The sequence below is a fragment of the Saccoglossus kowalevskii genome, chromosome 7 (genome assembly GCF_978046115.1).
Source record: "Saccoglossus kowalevskii chromosome 7, keSacKowa6.1, whole genome shotgun sequence".
Lineage (NCBI taxonomy): Eukaryota > Metazoa > Hemichordata > Enteropneusta > Harrimaniidae > Saccoglossus > Saccoglossus kowalevskii.
The window spans coordinates 5,037,445-5,060,678 of NC_140647.1; the positions used below are offsets into that span (position 1 = coordinate 5,037,445).

At 33.8% G+C, this 23,234-nt stretch overlaps 1 protein-coding gene and 1 long non-coding RNA gene across 2 annotated transcripts in view; one reads left to right on the plus strand and one right to left on the minus strand.

Annotated features, from left to right (window-relative positions):
- LOC100376120 (plastin-3-like) overlaps positions 1–23,234 on the minus strand; it is a 37,774-nt gene that overhangs the window by 10,813 nt on the left and 3,727 nt on the right. The window contains exons 2-8 of the mRNA XM_002736566.4: positions 14,625–14,780; positions 13,469–13,622; positions 5,638–5,743; positions 3,240–3,450; positions 2,619–2,879; positions 1,145–1,225; positions 251–386 (exon numbers count right to left, since the gene is read on the minus strand). Of these exons, the coding sequence (XP_002736612.1) occupies positions 251–386; positions 1,145–1,225; positions 2,619–2,879; positions 3,240–3,450; positions 5,638–5,743; positions 13,469–13,622; positions 14,625–14,780 (1,105 nt within the window). The remainder of the gene's footprint in view (positions 1–250; positions 387–1,144; positions 1,226–2,618; positions 2,880–3,239; positions 3,451–5,637; positions 5,744–13,468; positions 13,623–14,624; positions 14,781–23,234) is intronic.
- Positions 5,999–7,349, plus strand: LOC144344813 (uncharacterized). Its single transcript, XR_014929958.1, has 3 exons — positions 5,999–6,219; positions 6,663–6,852; positions 7,321–7,349. It is a non-coding gene; the product is annotated as an uncharacterized LOC144344813 (long non-coding RNA).

The following is a 23,234-nucleotide window of genomic DNA, read 5'->3' on the forward strand; positions in this document are numbered from 1 at the left end:
TCCATCTTTCCTTGATCAATCTGTGTAATCCCACCACCCTCTATCCCATCAACAAAATCCCCATTCTGCCCCTCTTCTGAACTCTCTACATGTCTTTTTAGATTCAATCCTGAATCAACTTGTTCATTATCAACAGCAGCATGTTCTTGAGACTCCCCTACGTGGTCCCGCCCACCATTTAAACTCTGACGGTTTATTTCATCGGGTGATCTTTTTAATTTATCTATAATAATAACGTCTCTATACATACTCTTCTCTTCTCTAGTTTCTTCATATCTCTCAAATTCATCCCCTTCTCCCTCATCTGGTGGCTTTAATGCTGGGTACATGTTGAACAAGTTGGCTACGAAAGCCATGTTAAGTTTTGAATGGCCGCTCACAACATCCTGCAAACAAAGGAGCAATTTATATAAAACAAGTCATTTTTAATGACAGTCCCTGTTTGCATTATATACCTGTATGTATATAGATATACCTAATGTGTGAAGGATGAACTTGATTGGTTCAGGCAGGTATGAGATATGGCTCCTTGGAACTGCATCTAGTATGACTGTCAGTAAGCCATTTTGCATTTGATGGTGACGTAAACACATGTGCGTTTGTCTAATATAATGTCGGATTTGTGAAGTTTGAATCTGATCACACAATTATGCACGAAATAAGGCTGGATACGGATTGATGGACGCTCAGTGGTTAATCATTAAGTCCCTGTTTTGTCTGAATGAGAATTAAACATCACAACTATCCACATTTGATATTCCATTGACCAGATATTCCTGGTGTACAATATGCTTAATTGAAGCCAATCAAATTAAAATGCTAGTTGACATTATTATTTCATATTAACTACTGAGAAAAATGCAAAACCAAATTCAGAATATTTAAAGCAATTTTCACCTGTAGGGAGGGAAGGACACTTATTTATGGTAGAATATCATCAATATCATAAAGAAAAACAGCAAAAAATAAAACCATGGCCTCATGATGAGTTGCCAACATTTTGCATGTAATGTATGACAAATCAATAAAAATAATACTATAGCCCACTAAAAAAACAATTTTGGTCATGGTTTGTTGTAAATGAGATAGGGAAAAATTATTATGCGAGACAAGAACAGTATTTGAGAATGAGATGTATGCTTACAGTGGCTTGTACAAACTGTCGACATCCAATTTTATCTGCATTGTCCAACATCAGTTCAGCTCGTGTCAAATGATCACTCTCCTGTAAGACGAATTATTGTTTTTTCACAGCACTCCCATTTAGATGCATCACAAAAACACTACTAGGAGATATTATCGATACTAATTACACAATCATAGAAAGTTGTAAGCATGAAAGGGGTCAAATGTGGACAACCTGCGTTAACAACTTGCACTACATAACTGCAACATGAGAAATTATTTCAAGAACGCAATAGTTATAACTTTAGTCACTTTTTTAAGTTTCAATTGCTTGTTTGATACATATCTTCATGATTAATTTTTCACAAGATGCATTAGCTTTGCTATTGCAAAAATATTCAAGATTTGATGAAGTTAGGAAATTTGAGTACACAACTTTCTGAAAAAGTCATTATGAGTTAAATACCAGAAAATTTTCACTGCTACTATGTTTTGATATTTTTAAATGGATATGGTTTCTAGGTATTTAACAAAGACTGGACTGATCTCTTGACTACACAGGTCACATTCACAGGTGACAAACTGCTTTTGATGAGTCTAAGCTATGTTGTATGGTTGCATATCAGTTGTAGTTGTTTTCTCCTCATGGTGGATGACAAATCTAAACACAATATGAACGCTATGAATGTCATGGGGACAAAATTCACTTTACTGTTATACCAATTATAGATGTTCCAGCCCAATTAAAGATTGAATAATTTTTGTCATTGTTTTAGTTATACAAGTTTATACCATTAGAAAACCAAAATTGAAAAAAGGGGTCATTGGAGTGTTTAGAAAATGGTCAAAATTGGCAGTTTTCTATGGTGAGATTATTTCTTCATATCTGAAAAACAAAATTGCTTTGTGACATGTGAAGAAAAACTTATTATAATTTAGTGAGTTTCCAGGGTGATAACAGTTTTCATTATAAAAAGTGGGAGGATATCACCCATAATGCATTGCATACATGTGCAGTAACATGCTCAGTAGTGTAACATTTGATATCAGCTCTTTTTGCCTTAAGGGCAAAAAAAAATGAAATCAAATCTAGTGTGAAACCTACATGATAAAACCACATTTCACCATTGGCAGTTATTTAGCAATACGTTGCTGTGAGCAGATCAAGTTTTGTATGCAAGTATTACTCATAGATTAACCATAGTACATATATGACCAATATTCAAACAAGTATGGTCAGACCATTATTCATATTACAGTCAGAAATAAAAGAAATTCTATTACATAATTGAGCACAAATCTTGTTTGACACAATTACATATACTCATTAATGGGGCCAAAATGCACAGATGATTGATGCTTTGAAAATCATATTTGTTAGTTTTTTTTTAGTTGTCAATCATCCACATAACATCCCATCAAACAGCAAGACAATTCATTGAATGCAGTCACTGCCAAACATGCCTCACTTAATCCTAAAATGTAAAACTCACTTGCATAGCAGAAGTGTCAAGTCCCACACTGTCAGGTGCAATCTGCTTGAGAAGATGTATGTACACCTCTGAATCCTTAATGTCAGAACTAAAGTTATGAATTCTCCTGGGATGTCCAGCTTGTTCCATCTGGTAATTCACCCATCGCATCAACAGGTCTTCTGGTGCCATCTTCAGTAGTTGGTCCGGATCCTCACCCTCCTCTAGGAGTCTGAAGAGGCCAGGGTTATGCTGTAGATCAATCTTTGCGAACAATCCAACCTAAAACAGAAATAAGAACAAAATTGGAGGGAGAAAATAAGGTAGGGGTGTGGTAGAAATTACTAAAAATGCCAGACATTCTCATATGTATGCATACTGAGAATCTTTGGTTTTTGTGGCGACCGGGAATCTAATGGTTCAATTTTGAGCACCTTTCAACTCAAGGTCTACTTTTAAAGAGAACCATCAATCAACCATTCCAAGCCACTCTCAATCGAATTATACCAAAGGAATAACACTCATCAGAAAATAAAACCCAAACGAAAATACTACTTGTGAAAGCAATTTATGATAATTTGTCAGCGAGAATTAAAGTGTCCTACAAATATATACACATATACACAAGTGTCAGAAACATACCCTGATAATCTGCCACATCAAACCCAGAACCAAATGTTCTGTACCACGCATTAAATCATCAGGACCGATATTGACAATGTTACATCCAATAGCCCTGGCAGAGTTCAAAGCCAAGGTCAAATTCTCATGTTTCAGGTAAAGATTCAATTTAGATCCTTTGTTGATGGCCCGCTCATCAATGGTGTCTGGCTGAGACAAGTTGATCAGTTTGCTGTTGTAAAACAATAGAAATATTATTATTAAATTATTAATCACAGTTTTACAAGAATAAAATAAACAAGCAGCCTGCCGGCTGAGATAGCTCCGCTGTTAGCAATGCACATTTCAATTAAAGAACAGAAGATATCATTAGAAAATTAACAATATGTAGACTTGTTGTTTTCAACAAGAATTTAAAAATATCACTTTTGACCAAAAATGACAAAAATAATCATTAACATTATATAATTGAAGATATCATCACGAAATTGACACATCTGAGAGAGGACCACATGTAGTACCTATATATGTAATATCAAAGCAATTGCACTTGCGGTTTTAACAAGAAGTAAAAAATAGCACTTTTTACCAAAAATGTCAAAATATTCACCAAAATTAGAGAATTGAAGATATCATGAAATGAACAAATCTAAGAGAGGTCTACCCAGGGTACATATACACCAAGTATCAAAGCATTCAGGCTTATGGTTTTCAAAAAGAAGTCGAACAAGTCATTGTCAATGACACGTTCCTGTTCCGTTCATATTTGAGTGACATATACATTCAAAGCAGATCATGACCAAAATCTCAGACCACTTTCAGTGGTCTGAACCGAAATGCACCTGCATATGTACAACACATTGTATGATGTGTGTGAAGTGTGGTCTTGATCGGTTCAGGCATGCCTGAGATATGGATGCTGAACTGTATTCAGTTAAAACCCGATTTGGAAAACAAAACAACGTGAAGTGTGAACTAAATTCACCCATGATGAATATGTGCAATTTTGACAAATTGTTGACCTTAAAAGGACTGGCCCAAATGCACAGGCATATGTATGATATAATGTATGATGTGTATTTGAAGTTTGAACTTGATCTGTCCAGGCATGTCCGAGATCGAAAACTAAATTCTTTAAAACAAAATGGCCGCCAGTCGGCCATTTTGAACTTGATCCGAAGAAAAATTAGTGTGCATCAAGCTTATATTATGTTTAATATATGCACTAAATCTGAACAAAATCCAACCATGCATGACTGAGATCCGGTTCCGGAATTGTGAAAATACGCGATTTTGATGCATTTTCGGCCTTAAAATGGCCATCATTCAGCTATTGTTAAGCGGATCATGAAACAAATATACATATCAATTTGTGACATGATGTACCATGTGTGTGTGTAGTTTGAACTCTATCAATCCAGACATGTCTCAAATACGGATCCAGAACTGAATTCTTTAAAACAAAATGGCCCCAAGTCGGCCATTTCGAACTTGATCCGAAAAAAAAATTACGTGCATCAAGGTCCTATTATGTTTAATGTATGTACCAAATTTGAACAAAATCCGTCCATGCATAACTGAGATCCAGGTCCGGAATGGTGAAAATGTGCGATTTCAATGCATTTTCGGCCTTAAAGCGGCCGCCATTTGTCTATCGTTAATGAGATCATGAAACAAATGCACATACATATTTGTGACATGATGTACCTTGTGTGTGTGAAGTTTGAACTCTATCAATCCAGACATGTCTCAAATACGGATCCAGAACTGAATTCTTTAAAACAAAATGGCCGCCAGTCTGCCATTTCAAACCCGATCCCAAAAAAAAAAAATGACATGCATCAAGGTTCTATTATGTTTAATGTATGTACCAAATTTGAACAAAATCCGTCCATGCATAACTGAGATCCGGGTCCGGAATGGTGAAAATATGTGATTTTGATGCATTTTCGGCCTTAAAATGGCTGCTATTCGACTATCGTTAATCGGATCATGAAAAAAATGCATGTGCATATGTCCCATATAATGTGTGATGTACAAGTAAAGTTTGAACTTGATCAGTCCATGCATGTTCGAGATACAGGTGATCACGGACACACGCATGGACGCACACAGGGCAAAACATAAGTCCCTGTTTTCGGACTATGTCCGAACGGGGACTAAAAAGTAAAACATTGACACGGACGACGACGGACAATCACTCATATGATAAGCTCCGCTCGACAAAGTCAACAGCGGAGCTAAAAACACTAGACTTTTGCCAAAAAAGGACAACAGACAGTCAGTTCACCAAGGTTGAAACTAGACCAGACTTTGGTATTGCATTACACTGTCCAACGCTAGCTCAAACTCTATGTTGAACAACTTTGATTAACCCAAAACAAATCATTTAATTTATGTTATATGATGGCTTGCTTACCATAGCATGATTCCATCACCAACACTTTTGAATAGTTCCTTGCCATGTTTCATGGGTAGTTTGTCTTTCAGATCAGGATCATCAGCCATGTTAGAATTAATATAATCTGAGAATATAAAAAATAAATTAAATCTGAAAAATAGTATAAACTAGATGCATCAAATATCTACAATGCGCTGCAGAAGTTTAAAGACAAATATGCCATAAGCAGTGTTCTCCCCAATCTGATTAAAATAAGATCCTAGTTTGGGCTTTTTTTTTTTTTTTTTTTTTTTGTTAAAATAATATCATTAATATTTTTTTCATATATTCTATTATTTTTTTTCAAAATTTATTTGCTGGTATTTTTTTTAAGTTTTGGTAATCGCGAAAGCCCACAAGGATCTGACCAACTACCTATACAAATCGCGTTCAAGTACCTCTCCGCTGACGGGATTAGTCAACCAATCACAGAGCGCCTTACGAAAACATGGTGATGCACTTTGCGCGTGCGCATGAAGTGGTCACAAAAAAAAATGAAAAAAATGGCGGCGCTTACCGGCCAATCGAGCGAGAAACTCGGAACAAATAATTGACCATGAGGTGAGTATTTGTTGAATATGACATGTTTCCTATTATGATTGAACTATGTCGGGTATTGGTGGACGTTTAGTCAAGTAACAATATTTATATAGGCGAAAATGCGTACTTGTGTGGATATAAATAAAAACAACAGTGTTATTCACAGGCGCTCGGAACGTTTCTTGGATAATAAAAAATGATCTAAAGTAGAATCGACATAATTAGTCAGTCGCCTACCACTCATGTTAGTCACATTAACAAAGATACAAGGAGATTGTGTTTTAATATTGTCGCCTCCTGTCTCATTAATGAAAGACCAAGTCACAGTCCCTCTATCCTCTACTGTCACTGGAAATTGTTTAATTTGACTGGTTCATCTCATTTCGAAATCTATACTTCCTGTTATTATTTTAATATCTTGGTGATTAGTTTCTAAGTGATTGATTAATTGGTAATTCTTCCAGATAGACAGTTTGACTTTGTTGGGATTTAGTGCAAAAATGGCCAGAGATATCCAGATTGATAGAAAGTTGCCAACCTATATATATGGTACCCCAAAGAAACAAAGCACACCTTCATAGACATGCTACATCAACATCATGGTGATAAGATTGTATTATTGGTAGTTGATGAAGTTCATACTATTCAAAAGTGGTAAGTATATTGCTTGTATGCTTGCTTGTAAAATTTGTATGCATGTTATTTCCATAATTGACACTAGAGGCATTTTGAGTCGATCTGTAATTCTAAACCACTCACTGCATCATGGGAAAGAACTTCCATTGTATATATAATCTGGAAACTGACTAAATTCTTATGTAAATTTTATGAAATTTTTCAACAATATTAGGATTTGTAACACTATATTAATATACAATTTTTTCATCCTATGTCAGAGATTTTTTTGAGAAACAAGTGAAAAAACAAACAAAAACATTATCACCATATACATGTACCACATTTTGGACTCTTGTAATCTCGATTTTATTTATTTTATTTTGAGTATTCTGATGGCCCAGTACCGATAATGATAAAACTATGACAAACATGACCTAATCTTGAATTCAACATGAATCTCTTTAACATCTAAATTTAGCATAATTTTTTTGATCAATTTAACAGGGGTGAAAAATCTGATGCAAGTAACAAAAGCAGACGAAAGGCACAAGAAGGGGCATCCCGAACTGGGGAACTGAGATCGTTTTTTTCCTGGTGTCGGAGTTTTTGCATTAACAGCAACAGCATCAAAATGTCTGCAAAATCAGATTAAGGAAAATTTAATTATGCAGACTGCAAAGTTGTAAATATTTGCCCAAACAGATAATATCAGACTATCTGTTTTGAAGATTCAACGAGATATCCCATCATCATTTTATTGAATGGTCGACAAGCTACGAGAAGATCTACATGAATCCCAAAGGACAATAGTAAACTGTTCATCTATTGATGCAACAGAAACACTTATTATTTTTTTTTTAAGGAGGAATACCCTCAATTACAGCGAGACGGATAATATAGTCCAGGAATCACACTTAAAAGAGTTTACTAAATTATCTACTTCTAATTTTGAGATTATTTTTTGTACAACAGCTCTTGGGCATTGACATGAAATCAATATACCATGTACTTCACTATGGGCCATCATTTGATCTCGAGAGCTATATACAAGAATCTGGCAGAGTTGGAAGAGATGGTAAACCATCTCATGCCACGTTATTTTATCACGGTGGAATGTTACGCGACATTGTCCAGACACAGTCCCTCTATCCCCGGTCTGGAAACGACTAGCGTTTTTTTGTCTTGAACCGCAGTGCGGGTAAACAAACCGTTCACACGCGGGCCGAGGGAGTCAGGAAGTCAGACAGATTACAATACCTTCAAAAGTTACCGTCATGCAAAGCGATACCTCATTGTATGACTTCACTTTGACTTCAAATTCGGGCAACCACAACGTAAACAAACATGTAAACAAAATTATCACTATGAAATTTGGGTTTTTTGAACCCTGATATGCATCACCACCAGCCTACCAACTCATAAACATCCAGTTCCTGCAATTCAAAGATTAATATCGGGAATTATGTTAATGTTCTCGTTTTAATAGGGAAAAAACTTGGCGTGCCAACATGCTGACATCGCTAAAAAAATCTTGTCAAAATGGCGTCGTTCATGTTAACGTAGTCGATCGAAAAACCTGTGATATTTCTGATTCTTGGGGGGTTCATAACAGTTCAAGTCAACTATACAACAACTAATGACTTTATTCTATGTAAAAGTATATAACAATGCTTCAATGATTGTATATAAATGATTTTTTTAGCACAGAATTGAGTACATTGTCATTTAAAACGTCGCCATTTGCATTTACGATCTAAAAAGCATCCATAAAAATCGCTCAATTTAACATTAATAAAATGCGGTGTAACAAATAACAAATCAGCCCACCAATTTTTAATGATATGTTTCGATTATAAAATGTCAAAATCGAAGACAAATATTGTTTTCGCGCCGAGAAGTATGGTAAATAAAATTGAGTTAATTTCAATCACCCCAAAATCAAAAACGACAAATATCTGGGTAAAGGTATGAAAATTTGTTACGAAAATGTGTCGTTGCTGGTAAAATATATGAATTAAAGAACTACTCGCCAGCTAAAATATGACCTTATACAGATATCCTGATTAAAAAATTATGTGAAAAAGTACGAATTCTGTAATAAACAACTAAGTTGTAAAAAAAATACATAACACTGACGATGTCAAATCACGTACTGATCACGTGACAATGCTTTGCCCACACTCGCAATGCGCCTTTGCCAGGGAAGGAGACCAATTCACACCTAATACAATGACCGTTTCTAGACCGGGGATAGAGGGACTGTGGTCCAGAACTGAAAAGTTATGTCAAAAATGATACTCTTTGTAGGAGAGTTAAATTATTTGAAGATTTTACATCCAGTAAAGACTTAAGTGTTTTAAAAAACAAGGAATCACATCACAACTGCTGTGATATATGTGAACGGAACTGTTCTTGTAGTAATTACGACTCTCATGCTAACTGTGTAGAAAAATATATGGTCCATTACTGTGCCAATACAGAGAGTGATGAGTCACGTGCAGTTTAGAATTGGATGCTGTACTGGCAGATTCATTACAGTCTTCATGTTCTAATGAAAGTTTGGAAGCAGACCAAACTGAATAAATCAATGTACATGTACATATCACTTTGTTGATCATGTATGCATTTAAAATCAGAGTAAAAAAAAACACATCATTAATGTAAATAAATAATTGTTTATTACAAATTATATGATTCATTTTTGGCTCAAGTGTGAGTTTAAGGCGTGTTCCAGAAAATTATTTTGTGAACAAATCAAAGGATTTGCACCAAATTTGATAGGGATATTATACATTGATGTGTCTACATGGCATTACTGTTGGGGATAATTTACTCGTGCAAATTATTTTTACATCATGAACACCTCCAATTTGTATTCTGAGCTTTTACAAGCTTGTCATTAAAACCCATACAAATCACACATATGGATGATAACCAAAATAAAGCCTTTTATTTCTATAGCACTAAATGTGACATACAAAAATAAATTAAAATTACAAGCAGATAGATATAACAGCTATAGAAAAGGGGCAACAAGAAGCATTGCCACCTGTATACATTGTGATTATAGGGAATGTGATGATTTTGGCATGGCAAGGTTCTGGTAAATAATATAAGGGGTAAATAATTGACAAAATAAGTTAAACATTAAATAGATATTGTATTTATCTAACAGACTCTTTACATAGAGGTGTTTAAATTTTGTTTGACTATAGCAATATTTAATATAATTTTTGATATTACTACCGGTAGTATTCCAAAGTTTGATTCCATAACATGACATACACATTGACTTGAGTAGTTCTTCTATATTTTATACAGAAATCTAAATGTTTTGTACTATGGCTGTGTACTTCATGGGTATTTGTAAAGTACTTCAAGTTGTTTTCTGGGACTTTTTTATGATAAACATTATACATTACAAGCATGGTTCTTAATTCAATTAGATTTAATACATTTAGTTTATAAAATAACGGTTTTGTATGGCTAAAGTATCACTCTTTTGTAACAATTCTTATAGATTTTTTTGGAGTAAAAATAAACAAATTAGAGTAGTTTTATATGGATGTCCTTAGATTTCACAACAATATACAAGATATGGCAATATAAGGGTTAAATACAGACGAGTCTAACAGGTATTTTAATTTTTAAAGAATACCTAAGTTTTTAGCAACTTTAACTAAATATTTTTCACATGTTCTTTCCACTGGAATTTACAGTCCAGTTCTACACATAAGAATTTAGTATGATACACTCTTTCAATATAAACATCATTGATTGGATGGACACTGTTTACATTTTTACAATAGAAAATCATGTAGTTAGTTTTAGTAATATTTAAAGATAATTTGTTAGCCATAAACCATAAGTGTAAATTATTCATATTTTCTAGATAAAAATATGTTAGTATCATCTGCATATAGAATAACCTTTAACAATTATGATACATTACAGATATCATTTACATATAGTATAAATAAAGTTGAACCTTGCGGAACGCCATGAATTATACTCATTAGATCTGAGTTAATACCATCAATACAGACCTGCTGTAACCTGTTATCCAAACACTTCGAATGCCATAATTACATAATTTTTGGACTAAGATTTTGTGATCTATAGTGTCAAACGCCTTTTTTAGGTCGATGAAAACACCAACTGTATACATAGAGACCATGATGGTAATTGTATATCTTGTAAAACATCACATTAGATATCTGGATTATCGTGGAACTTCAAATCACAAACTGCACACAGGTTTGTTTGGGTTGCCATGATTAATCTGTGTGGAAAAAATACAAAACCAATTACCTCCACAATTACTAGTAGTATAATGTGTTACTGGGACGTGAAGTTGACGATCTAACGTATGCGGTTGGTTGCCGAAGTATAGTAGAAAATATTGTTTATAAATGATAAAAGACGCCCAAAATTGCCGCTACTACGTTTTAAGCCAACCCTGTATAACTAGTGTCATTTATAAGCATTATTTCCTGCTAGATTTCGGCAGAGACCTTTTGTCTTTTAAGTTCTAATGATTTCGGCAATGAACCGGCGACTGACTAACTATGCCGATCCCAGTTTAGGTCATTTTTTTATTATCCAGGAAACGTTCCGAGCGCCTGTGCAACCAACCACATACTAAAATCGCCTATGATTGTTTCGTTACGGCACGGAAATCTTACAATCAAATCAATAATGCATAACGTTAGTCATTTTCTAAGCTATACTAATTAGTGAATGGCAGCTCAAAAAACAAGGCACGTGAATGGTTACTGAAATCGATAGCGATAACTTACGTATTTGCACTGTTCAATGTAGCTTAGTATACGTCTTCTGAAAAAATACAGCAAAAAAACAAGTCCACCATTGTTCATGTGTTTGTTTGTTGTGTCGCTTCTCCTGCTCTAGAAAGTGATTTGTAACACGAGTTCTGATTGGTTGCTGATTCTACGAGACTTGAACGTGATTTGTATAGGTAGTTGGTCAGATCCTTGTGGGCTTTCACGATTACCAAAACTTCAAAAAAATACCAGCAAATAAATTTTGAAAAAAATAAATAGAATATATGAAAAAAATATGAATGATATTATTTAAAAAAAAAAAAAAAAAAAAGCCCAAACCAGGATCTTATTTTAATCAGATTGTGTTCTCCCCAGGAATTTAAACCACTGTGGCGGACTAATTTGCATATCATTTACATAATAATAGAGATTGCCCAAAGCACATTTACATCCACATAACAAACAACATATATTTTCAAAAACAATGTGGCACATATTTGTTTCATACAGTGTTATAAATACTATTTTTTTGGGATATTAATGAGCTCAGTCACAGTGCAAATATTTTTTCTATTGGAGTCAAAATATTATGTTTCACAATTTAGAAGAGTTTGAATTTAAAAATGAAAAATTGTCAAATCGAAATGGAAATGCTGCAGACTATTAAAAACAAACAAATAAATTGTAAAAGGCTAAATGAAACGCATTTCAGCCAGGAATATGTTCTCGACTTCCATGATCTTATTTACTACAAAAACCATTCTCCTTCAAAAAATTGTTCATTATTCGTACCATCAGCTTCTCAAACGTTTACATTTACAGTAATGAACGAACAAATAAAACTTCCAAACGATCATCAAAGTTACGACGTGACTTAACTTACTTCGCGATGTTATACACCGGTTATACCAATAATTCCTCATACTCATTCATGCCATGAAAAAATGTTACTTATTTTTTTATATGATATAAACGTAAAATTTGAGCGATTATTTTTGATCACTCGATCGCTACGGTGAAAAACAAAGATCGCCATGATAATTGTGACGTATTAGTTGACCGGCATGTGTCCTTTGACCCGATGGGTCAAAAACGCCATTAACCAATCAGAATACCGCATGGTAATGCCAGCAGAACCCGAAGTTTTTCCGAATGGTAGTGATCATAAAAATTACATTGCGGAAGTAAAGTGATGTCGTAGCACGATGTGTTGGTATGGATTTCAGATGAAAACTGCATGACGGTTTTCGAAATAGGTGATAAGCAATTTTTAAAAGGTAAAAGAAGTCTTGAAAGAAGAGTTTTTACACGATTCGCGATGATAAAAGTTCAAATGTATTTTACCCAATCACGCAATAAACACGTTGTTTTTTTCTTGAGTAGCGTAAACAGATCGTGAACTCCGCTTTGCCCATGTTATATCGGGGTGGAATTGATTTTGAAAAAATGTTAGCTTTCAATCTAAAGACTGCGTCGATCGTTAAAGTATTTACTTACGAACAAAGAGGTGCTAATTTTACAAAATTAACTTGTATTGTTTATAAGTCACTACCACATCGTGCGACTACGTCTATTGTTTACAAATTATAATCCACAACTGGCAGGATGTGTGTCGGTCGGTACGTCGGACAATAGTCTTGGTCGGAAGTGTGGCAAGATCCCTGATAGCTACGTATTTCTTTCTATATTTCGTAATACAGTTCACAGGATGAACAATGAAAAAAGCACTGTGGCGGTCTTACTAATCACCGTGGCGGCTCGAGACCACAGTGGCGGGCAGGAAAAGCAGCGTGGCGGCCCCGCACACAAATTGAATGCTGGGGAGAACACTGCATAAGCATAATCTCATGAAGATCCTGCGTACTAACCGACAAATGCCACTTGCTCTTCCTCAGACAAAGAATGTGTTGTGCCTTCCACTGAAGCATATGATGTGCCACCTTTAGCTTCAATACCTTCCCTCTTAGTGATAGCTTGTCTGAATGTTTGTGCAATTTCCTTAGATTTCATGTCAGAATACATCTGTTGAGACAAATACACAATTAGTACATGTTAGACAAGATTCAGTAGCAATTCCAAGATTTAGTCCAGCTCAGTTTTGTTATAAAATATAATATGCAAGTGCACTAATATTTCTGAGGTGATGTTTCATCCAAAAGTACCTAGACCTACCCCAGTATTTTGAGTTGTAATATGGATATGTGCACATGTATACTAAAGTCGGCAAACTGTAAATATTCAACAAAATAGTTCAAGTGCTGTTCAGTAGTTAAATAGTTTCTCAGTGTATTGCCCAGTAACAAGTACAGGTATAATAATGCCAATAAGTACGATCACTGACAAGTTCCTAACGAGTAACCTCACACTATAGATGACATACATTTAACATCAATGACAAACTATTTCCAGCAAAGTGCTCCTTCTACGTTTATAATTGTTCTGCAAATAGACACCTAATTTTCATAAATAATCATAATTTTGGAAGAAAACATGGAATAAATGTTTATTTGTGAATGGTAACAAAGTCATTCAACAAAAAAACCTACAAACACAACCAATCTATAAAAAAAAAAAAAAACAAGTTCTCAGTCTCTGAGTGTGGGTTCAGATAGTTTCACGCACTATAAGAATATTAAGTTTCACAGAAATTGCCTTTAGTTACACACAACCATGTTTATTCAGGACAACAAAATGACTGGATCGCAATCATGAAACTACAGACACAAGGATTTAAGAGACAGCGACTTTAAGCAAATTTTTTTTCTCTTCATGAATGCCATAAAATCCTCAAATTTGTGAAAATTCATAGCAAAAAAAAATTAAACAGTTTACAGAATAAAGTGATTAGTACATTGAACAAAATAACAAAAATTTTGGTATTACCACGAAATCTGTCTAAACTATACACCAATAAGACAGTTACATACATTACACAGTTACAAAGGCCTTTGGTACAGATGTATCAATTTGACACAATGCCAGAATGTGGAATAGAGATACAACAAAAAGTAAAAAGAAACTCACCTCAATAAATTCATTGATTTCAATCATTCCATTCTTGTCCCGGTCAATCGAGGCCACCAGGTCTCTAACTTTATACTGAGGTAAGTCCATACCTATATTCTTGAAAACTGTGCCTAACTCTTTTGTTGTGATGCTGCCATTGCCATCCAAGTCAAACTGTGTGTATGAAGATGAAGCCAACTCTACTGTGTCATTGCATGGGGTAGAAGCAGTACAACACAATGGAGACCAGGGTATGTACAAGTGTGAGTACGTGTGCATGTTCTTGCGAGTGTGTGCATGCATGCGTGTGTGTGTATGTGTACATGTGGGCGCGTTTGTATTATCAACATTGTGGCAATGTCCATTTAACTTTACACCTATTTTTCATAATTAATATTAATACTTATAGTCAAATTTAAGTCAAGTTTGCATAGCTTAGGGTAAGTAAAGGAAGAAGGTATGGTATAATAATTGTATAATACCTACATGTATCCCCTTTACTAACGCTAAGCTTTGCAAACACTTTTATGTTAAGTCACAGGATGCATGATGTTATTTCCACTTTTATTTAATTAAACCTGATGTTGAATTGCATTGAGTTTAATTAAACTCCAATTAAATCGCAAACCTATATAGAGTCGCATTTCAATCCAAACATAACGCAACTATATTAGAAGCTAATCTGATTGATGATTGGTCAGATGTAACAAAGAATATGCAGAATAGTAGGTGTTTATTATGTGACCAGAAAATCCAAATAAGATTTTAAATGCACTGAGAGAGTGTTTCAGAAGAACGTACATTTAGTAAATTTTTTAGGTTTCAGAAAAGTGCAATCTTAAGGATCCATAGTTGTTGCATATTTGTTTTACTAGATGCACAAACACATACATAAATATCCACAGACTTGGTTACATTGGTACGAGTTTGTCAAAAGAAATTAGATTTTCGGGTCATACATTTGTTTCTGATAAAGTAAATAGTTTTATTTTTATTAATGACTTATTATTTTAATTGTAGTCGGAAGTTTTTTAATAGAGGAAAAAAACAAATCAAAAAATAAAATTAAAAAATATATTAAAATAAACCGAAGTATTAAAGCACATGGTATAAAAGGGTGTATGGTGTAAATAAGAGTGGTATAAGTATGTAGTATTAGCATTTGTGGAATATAAATACGTGTGGTATAAGAGTGTCAGCATGGTATATCCACTCATGTTGTATGTGTGGTATAAGCAACAGTGTGATTTGCATGTAATAAATGCATGAAATAAATGTAAGTGGAATAACAGTGTGGCATATGCAGTGCAGGCAAATGATAGTGGTATAATCATGTGTGGTATATATAAACAATGGTTCATTGTACAAAATACACAAACAGTGGTGTAACAATTCAGCTCATTTCCCAATCAATCAATTTCCTGTAATGTTGAGAATTGATGAACAATTCTGAGCATTACAAATCTGAGCTGAGTGATTACACACCATTACATGGCAACAACATAACACTAACAAAGACAGGTTACATCCAAGATTATTACAAATTTAGAACTTGCAAAGTAATATCAATCATTAATATACACATGTCAATGCAAGTCCACAAGTTGATAATTTTACAGTAGACAAGGACACCATCAACCACAACAAAATGAAAATTCCAAAAAAAGGCTGAGGATGACAGCGAGTGTGTTTAGAAAGAGAAAGCTGTTGGGAGCTAATAAACATCTCTCGAATTTTTGATTAGTACTGTTTATTCCAAAACAGAGAAATCTCTTTGCTTGTACAGACTATAGAAATTTACGATTCATAGTAATGTTCCCCCAATGCATCTCAAATATTCATAAATTTCCGAGAATGAATCATGATTCCACGAACAAGACTTTCGATTTCACCAAGCATAATTAGGTGATATAAATCATCACGATTTGTATTATATATAAATGGCAGAACCTTGCAGGTTAATGCAGTTAATTCCCTATTCTGTTAATTAACTTGATTAACCAACCAGATTCACATTGCAGCTTGAAGCAAATTGACAAATTGAGATGGGAAATGACTAAACAAATTGGAGATTGTGTAACCCAGTGAGAGTGAGCTAAGAAATATTAAATAAAATGTATTAGTATATGGAGTAACTAAAAATTTACTGATTCAGAAGGATTTATGTTATGATAAGCAAAAGCAGTCAGAGCAAAGCAGTGTTTATATTGGAAGGTGGTGGCAACATTACAACAAAAGATATGACAACTAAATAAAAGAAATGAAGAATATTAACCTACAAAGAGAATATTAAATAATTAGTAACTAAAATTAATGAACAGAAAAAAGACACATTGTTAGTAGTGTTAAAATAGTTACATACTCACCTGAGAGATAGAGTAGAAGAGAGTGATATATTTTTAGAAAAAGATGATTTATGATTGAAAGAAGAATTTTTAACAAGTGCATATTTATAATTTGGGATGATGGGGTAGATAGAATCAGTTTCTCCCCATACTAGCTATCATTTAACCTTTTAATTCCCTTTTTTCAACACAAATATTCTCATTTATGGTCTGCACTTTTCCTTTGAAGATTAGGGCAAAAATAGCCATTTTTTTTAGTCAACACTGAAAATTGACACAAATCTTATTTGTTGGCTCCAAAATTAGGGTTTATTTCAAGGAATATTGAAGAATATAAGAAACAAGCAGCCTATCGGCCGAGATAGCTCCGCTGTTAGCAATGCACATTTCAATTAAAGAACTGAAGATATCATTAGAAAATGAACAATATGTATAGTATCAAAGCAATCGGACTTTAATACAGTTTTTAACAAGAAGTCGAAAATATCACTTTTTACCAAAAATGACAAAAATATTCACCAAAATTAGAGAATTGAAGATATCATCATGAAATGAACAAATCTGAGAAAGGTCTAAATGTAGTATCTATATATGTAATATCAAAGCAAATGAACTTTTGGTTTTTAACAAGAAGTCGAAAATATCACTTTTTACCAAAAATGACAAAAATATTCACCAAAATTAGAGAATTGAAGATATCATCACGCAATGAACAAATCTGAGAAAGGTCTACATGTAGTATCTATATATGTAATATCAAAGCAATTGAACTATTGGTTTTTAACAAGAAGTCGAAAATATCACTTTTTACCAAAAATTACAAAAATATTCACCAAAATTAGAGAATTGAAGATATCATTACAAAATAAACAAATCTGAGAGAGGTCCACATGTAGTATCTATATATGTAATATCAAAGCAATTGCACTTGCGGTTTTTAACAAGAAGTCGAAAATATCACTTTTTACCAAAAATGACAAAAATATTCACCAAAATTAGAGAATTGAAGATATCAACATGAAATGAACAAACCTAAGAGAGGTCTACCCAAGGTACATATACACCAAGTATCAAAGCATTCAGGCTTGTAGTTTTCAAGAAGAAGTCGAAAAAGTAAAACATTGACACGGACGCCGGACAACGCCGACGGACGCCGATAGACAATCACTCATATGATAAGCTCCGCTCGACAAAGTCAACAGCGGAGCTAAAAAGTGGAGAATAATTTGGGCGAGAAAGTATGGTGGTGAAAAGGATAAGACAACTATGTAACTGGTTTAATTTCATAATCAAATTTGCGAAAATATGGCAAAGGTTGTGGGTCAGAAAAAGATTTAACTGAGTATATTAGTTTGTTTTTTTCGTATACAACATCTAACCTTTTAAAGTGACCTAATGAGAGGTTATCACTGATAAGGTCATTGAAACTAAGTTCTTACAGTTATTGGCTCATTTCCCAAATATTACAAGTGTAGTATTTAATTTGTACTTCCTGCGATGCAAGTGGAATGTGGCCGAATTGTTCTAGTCTGTTTACAAGGAAATCTGAGCTAAGTGTTGATTTAATGGAATTTCCAATTTTCAATACTACAGTATTTATAATTGTGTACTAAAGTTCATGACAATATATCATATTGCTGAGCAAAGAGTTGCTCAAAATGATTATACTTTGCAATTATGACCGTTGACAATTGTGAAGTAACAATAGACCTTAGACGCAAGCGACCACTGACCTCTCGTTTGGAGAGACAACCACGCGACTTGTTTTTAACCTCTCAAATAAAGTTTCATTCTTTCCCATCATAGCATTCATCGGCTTTAATACCACGTTATATAGGTCATGGGAAGAGATGACGAACGAGAATGGAACACAATTTGGGGCTGTGGCTCTACCAATCTCAATGTGATCTTGGCGGTTATTGTGGACTCTGCACCATTAGTTGCGCATACTTGAGGTTCACATACAGGCACGATAATATTAGATTTTTTTTTATTGTTCAATTATTTCAAAATGCACCACACCCTGCCACGTTTTTTTTTTTTTTACAGCCTAACCCATTACATGGATTTGGTCCACAACACAAGTTACTGTTTGTACTGAGATTGTATTGACTATATGGAGACAAGCCATATGTATACATGTACATGTGTAAACACCAAGTTAGGGAACGCCCTAAAAATGCCACCGAATTCTTGACTACCTGTTCTCAGTGTAACCAACATATACATTTCTCAAGCCACCAAATTTAATCAAATGATGGATCAGTCTACAGTAAATTCCATGAGGGCATGAACATTTATAGCAGTTTCATAAATTTCAAATGAAAGTTGAACAAAAATTTACTAATCATTACTTAATGAAATAATGGCAGTAAATTGGGCAATGAGTAAGAAAACCCACAAAGACTTGCGAGTATGATAATTGGCATTATCAATTGGCTTTTAAAGGCAATAAAGTACATTCTTTGGGTCTGAATGAAATACAAGGGACTTCAGGGTAAATGTTTTATAAATTTCCATAAAACATATTCATGCCTTCATGAAATTCACTAATCATCGGATAGCTTATAAAAAAATCAGGACTTCATTGGAAATTAACATAAAAAGATTTAAAATTGAGTGAAATGGGAATAGATTTGCCTATATTTGAGGGCATCCATGGAAACTAGTTCTTTTGCTCTTAAGATGAAAAGAAAATTCTGAATCAATCCCTAGTGTTTATAATACATTGTTAGCATTAACACGTTACTCACGAGTTAAAAGATAATCAGCTGGTTTTATTAGTGTTACAGGAACTATTTTCTACTTTTTTTATTGCAGGAAGTTGAAACATATTGGAGTAAAGAAGTTGAAAATTTAAAAATTTATGATAAAAATATTTTATAAGAAAACAGAAAAAAAAAATAATTCAAGCAGGTATGATGAGCCATGTCTGATGTGAAATGCAAATTACAGAGCAGCTGGTAGAGTACATTGGGTTCATTGAATAGACATAGAATGCCAGTAAGAGGATACATTTGTACTGTAACATAACACCACAATTTATTCCAGGTGATGGGAACAAAGCAGATAAGCTCAGAAATTTGTCACCAAACATTTTTGCAATATGATGGTTAACCCTTTGAACAGCGAAGTCATATTTCACATAATGAACCTGCTAAATTTTTTTGCATATTTTTTTGAATGTTGGTCAAGGATAAAAGGCAAAGGGGGAATTATATCCATCTGGTTCTAAACAAAATTTTTTGAAAAATACAAACCCTTTGAGCACTAATTATTCTCGCCAAATTTTTGGTGCAATATTTTTGCTCATTTTATCTAAAACTGTTTAGATAATTTTGGAACTAAACAGGAATAATTATCTTTTGGCTACAATACAAGTCTAGAGACAAAATTTTGGAAAAATATTACGAAAATATTATTTAAAAGATAGCTCCGCTGTTAGCAATGCACATTTCAATTAAAGAACAGAAGATATCATTAGAAAATGAACAATATGCATAGTATCAATGCTATGGGACTTGCTGTTTTCAACAAGAATTCAAAAATATTATTTTTCACCATAAATGATTGTGGTTTTTAACAAGAAGTCGAAAATATCACTTTTTACCAAAAATGACAAAAATATTCATTAAAATTAGAGAAAAGAAGATATCATTACAAAATGAACAAATCTGAGAGAGATCCACATGTAGTACCTATATATGTAATATCAAAGCAATTGGACTTGCGGTTTTTAACAAGAAGTCGAAAATATCACTTTTTACCAAAAATGACAAAAATATTCACCAAAATTCGAGAATTGAAGATATGATCATGAAATGAACAAATCTGAGAGAGGTCTACCCAAGGTACATATACACCAAGTATCAAAGCATTCAGGCTTGTAGTTTTCAAGAAGAAGTCGAAAAAGTAAAACATTGACACGGACGACGGACGACAGACAATCACTCATATGATAAGCTCCGCTCGACAAATTCGACAGCGGAGCTAACAAATATATTTTTCTAATAATTTTCAAACCAAATAGACAATTTCCATGCTAAAAAATTATGTGGGTTTATAATGTGAATGGTGAGAAAAGTTGATTTTGTTTGGAAAAATTTATAGTGTTCAAAGTGTTTAACTAGTGTTCGTGACGATTAAATTTTGCTGCTACAACCAGGTACACTAGTAAAACGTTTACTGCTGCAAAATAATTTTAACCATAGAAACACCTCGGTCTGTAATTTATGTAAATATATGCGTTTCTAATAGAGCAAATACCATTTTTTACGACAAGTCTTATGGTATTAGTGATTGATGATTCCTGGCGAGAAAACAATATATAATCTCAAAGCAACTCAAAATTACCACATTTCTGTTTCAATCTGAACAACTTGCATCCAGTTGTAACATACCAATTGTGGGGTAGTTTGGGTCATCTGACTTTTGTCCAATGACCAGAGCAACAATCATGTACCTCAATTGACACACACCTAATCTAATACTATTAACAGTAAACCACCTCGCAACAATATCTACAATAGGTTTACTAGCAGATTTCACTGTGAACCAGCCAATGTAAAATCAGGAAACCAAACCTCATGAAAACTGGATAACAGAACTCGATAAACTGAAGATCAATTAAATATTCTGTTCATCTATGTTTAGTTTAGAAAGGTTTTTAATATACTTCTAAGCACATCATCAATATTCTTAATTTCCAGTTGCAAAATTTTAATAAACTGAATTGAGTTCCTATGGCAATGACCGTTGCTAGGGTAAGTTCTTGACATAGATAGCAAATTAAGTATGGGCCCTACTTGTACAAACTGAATATATAGGTCAGCTATCAAAGCACACGTGGGAATGAGATGAATGTATGGCAGGCACAGATATATTGTCAGGGTACAGGATTTAAGAAATATTTTGAATAGACAAAGTATGTCAGCCAAGTCTAATAATGTACATGCTCAACATTGAGTTATCGTAATTTATTTTTATTGAAATGGAGTTGGCACGCAATTCCACTACCAACTACTATTCTATTAACATATAAATAGTGCTATGCTTCAGATAAATTACAAAGATGAATGCTCATTGCATACATGCTCTGATGACCCCTAAAACCCTTAAAACTCCAAAACAAATAGTAACGACACATAGCATATCTGAATGGCAATTATGCCATTTTTTTTTATTGCAACATGCCAAAGTCAATTCCTTCAGATAACCTACGACATCATCAATGATACTTTACACCAAGCTAGCTATGAGACACCGTGGTGATACGTGTATGTTAAACAAACTGGAAACCCAAAATAAATTAAAGCCATAAAGGCAACAATGGGGTACATGTAGCTGAAAATGGACAAAGCAGCCAACTAACGAGAGAGTTATCGGTTTCAACACCTGAACATTAATCATTCAAGGACAATGTAAAATACAACGTGACCTTCAAAGATAATTTTAACAGCAATGCCAAATAATGGAAAATAAAATAGTAATTATACATCAAACACCCTCAGACAGTATGATGTTCAAATACGTATTATGTTTTTAAACATTGGTGGAGTAATATACTAAATATGTATGGGCTGGGATGACTTTGCAATGCTGGTTTGTATGCAGCCAACCATCACATGTGAACCACTATATTCAGACATGATCTATTGGGAAGGTATAATGCACTACCATTAAACATTATTTACAGGATAGTGTAAGTGTCAATGATTCAGTCCCTGGGCTCATGATACAATGACCCCTCCCAGATTGGGCTGGAAATTAACAAAAGCCCAAGGCACGCAGACTACTTAAATCTTGACCTAGGGCTTCCATTTTCGGAATTAGTACCCTACCTGGACTACTAGAAATTTACAAAATATTAATGTTTCATTTTCTAAACAAATCAATTTGTCCCCAAATTATGGGGGTTCCACACAAATTAAGCCAAATGACATTAATTTATTTCTATGTACACTTTTTGCATGGGTGTAAGTACCTACTAAACCTGATGAACTACCCAATATTACTATGGCATTACCAACTCTTAAAACTGGTAGCCCAGCATACTTCCAAAAAAGTTGTTATTTCGAACCCTGAATATTTATAAAGCACAATTTTTAGGAAACTTGAATGTTTTTCTTTTATTTGAAAAAATACTTGGTAAGTATCTTAGATATAAAGAAAATGCAAAATACAGACCAGCAAGGCATGGAACATCGCCAAGAGCATTAATAATTTAGTTCTACTGTCTGTAAAATTCAGTGGCAAACGAGGCACTGACAGCAACTGACCAGCT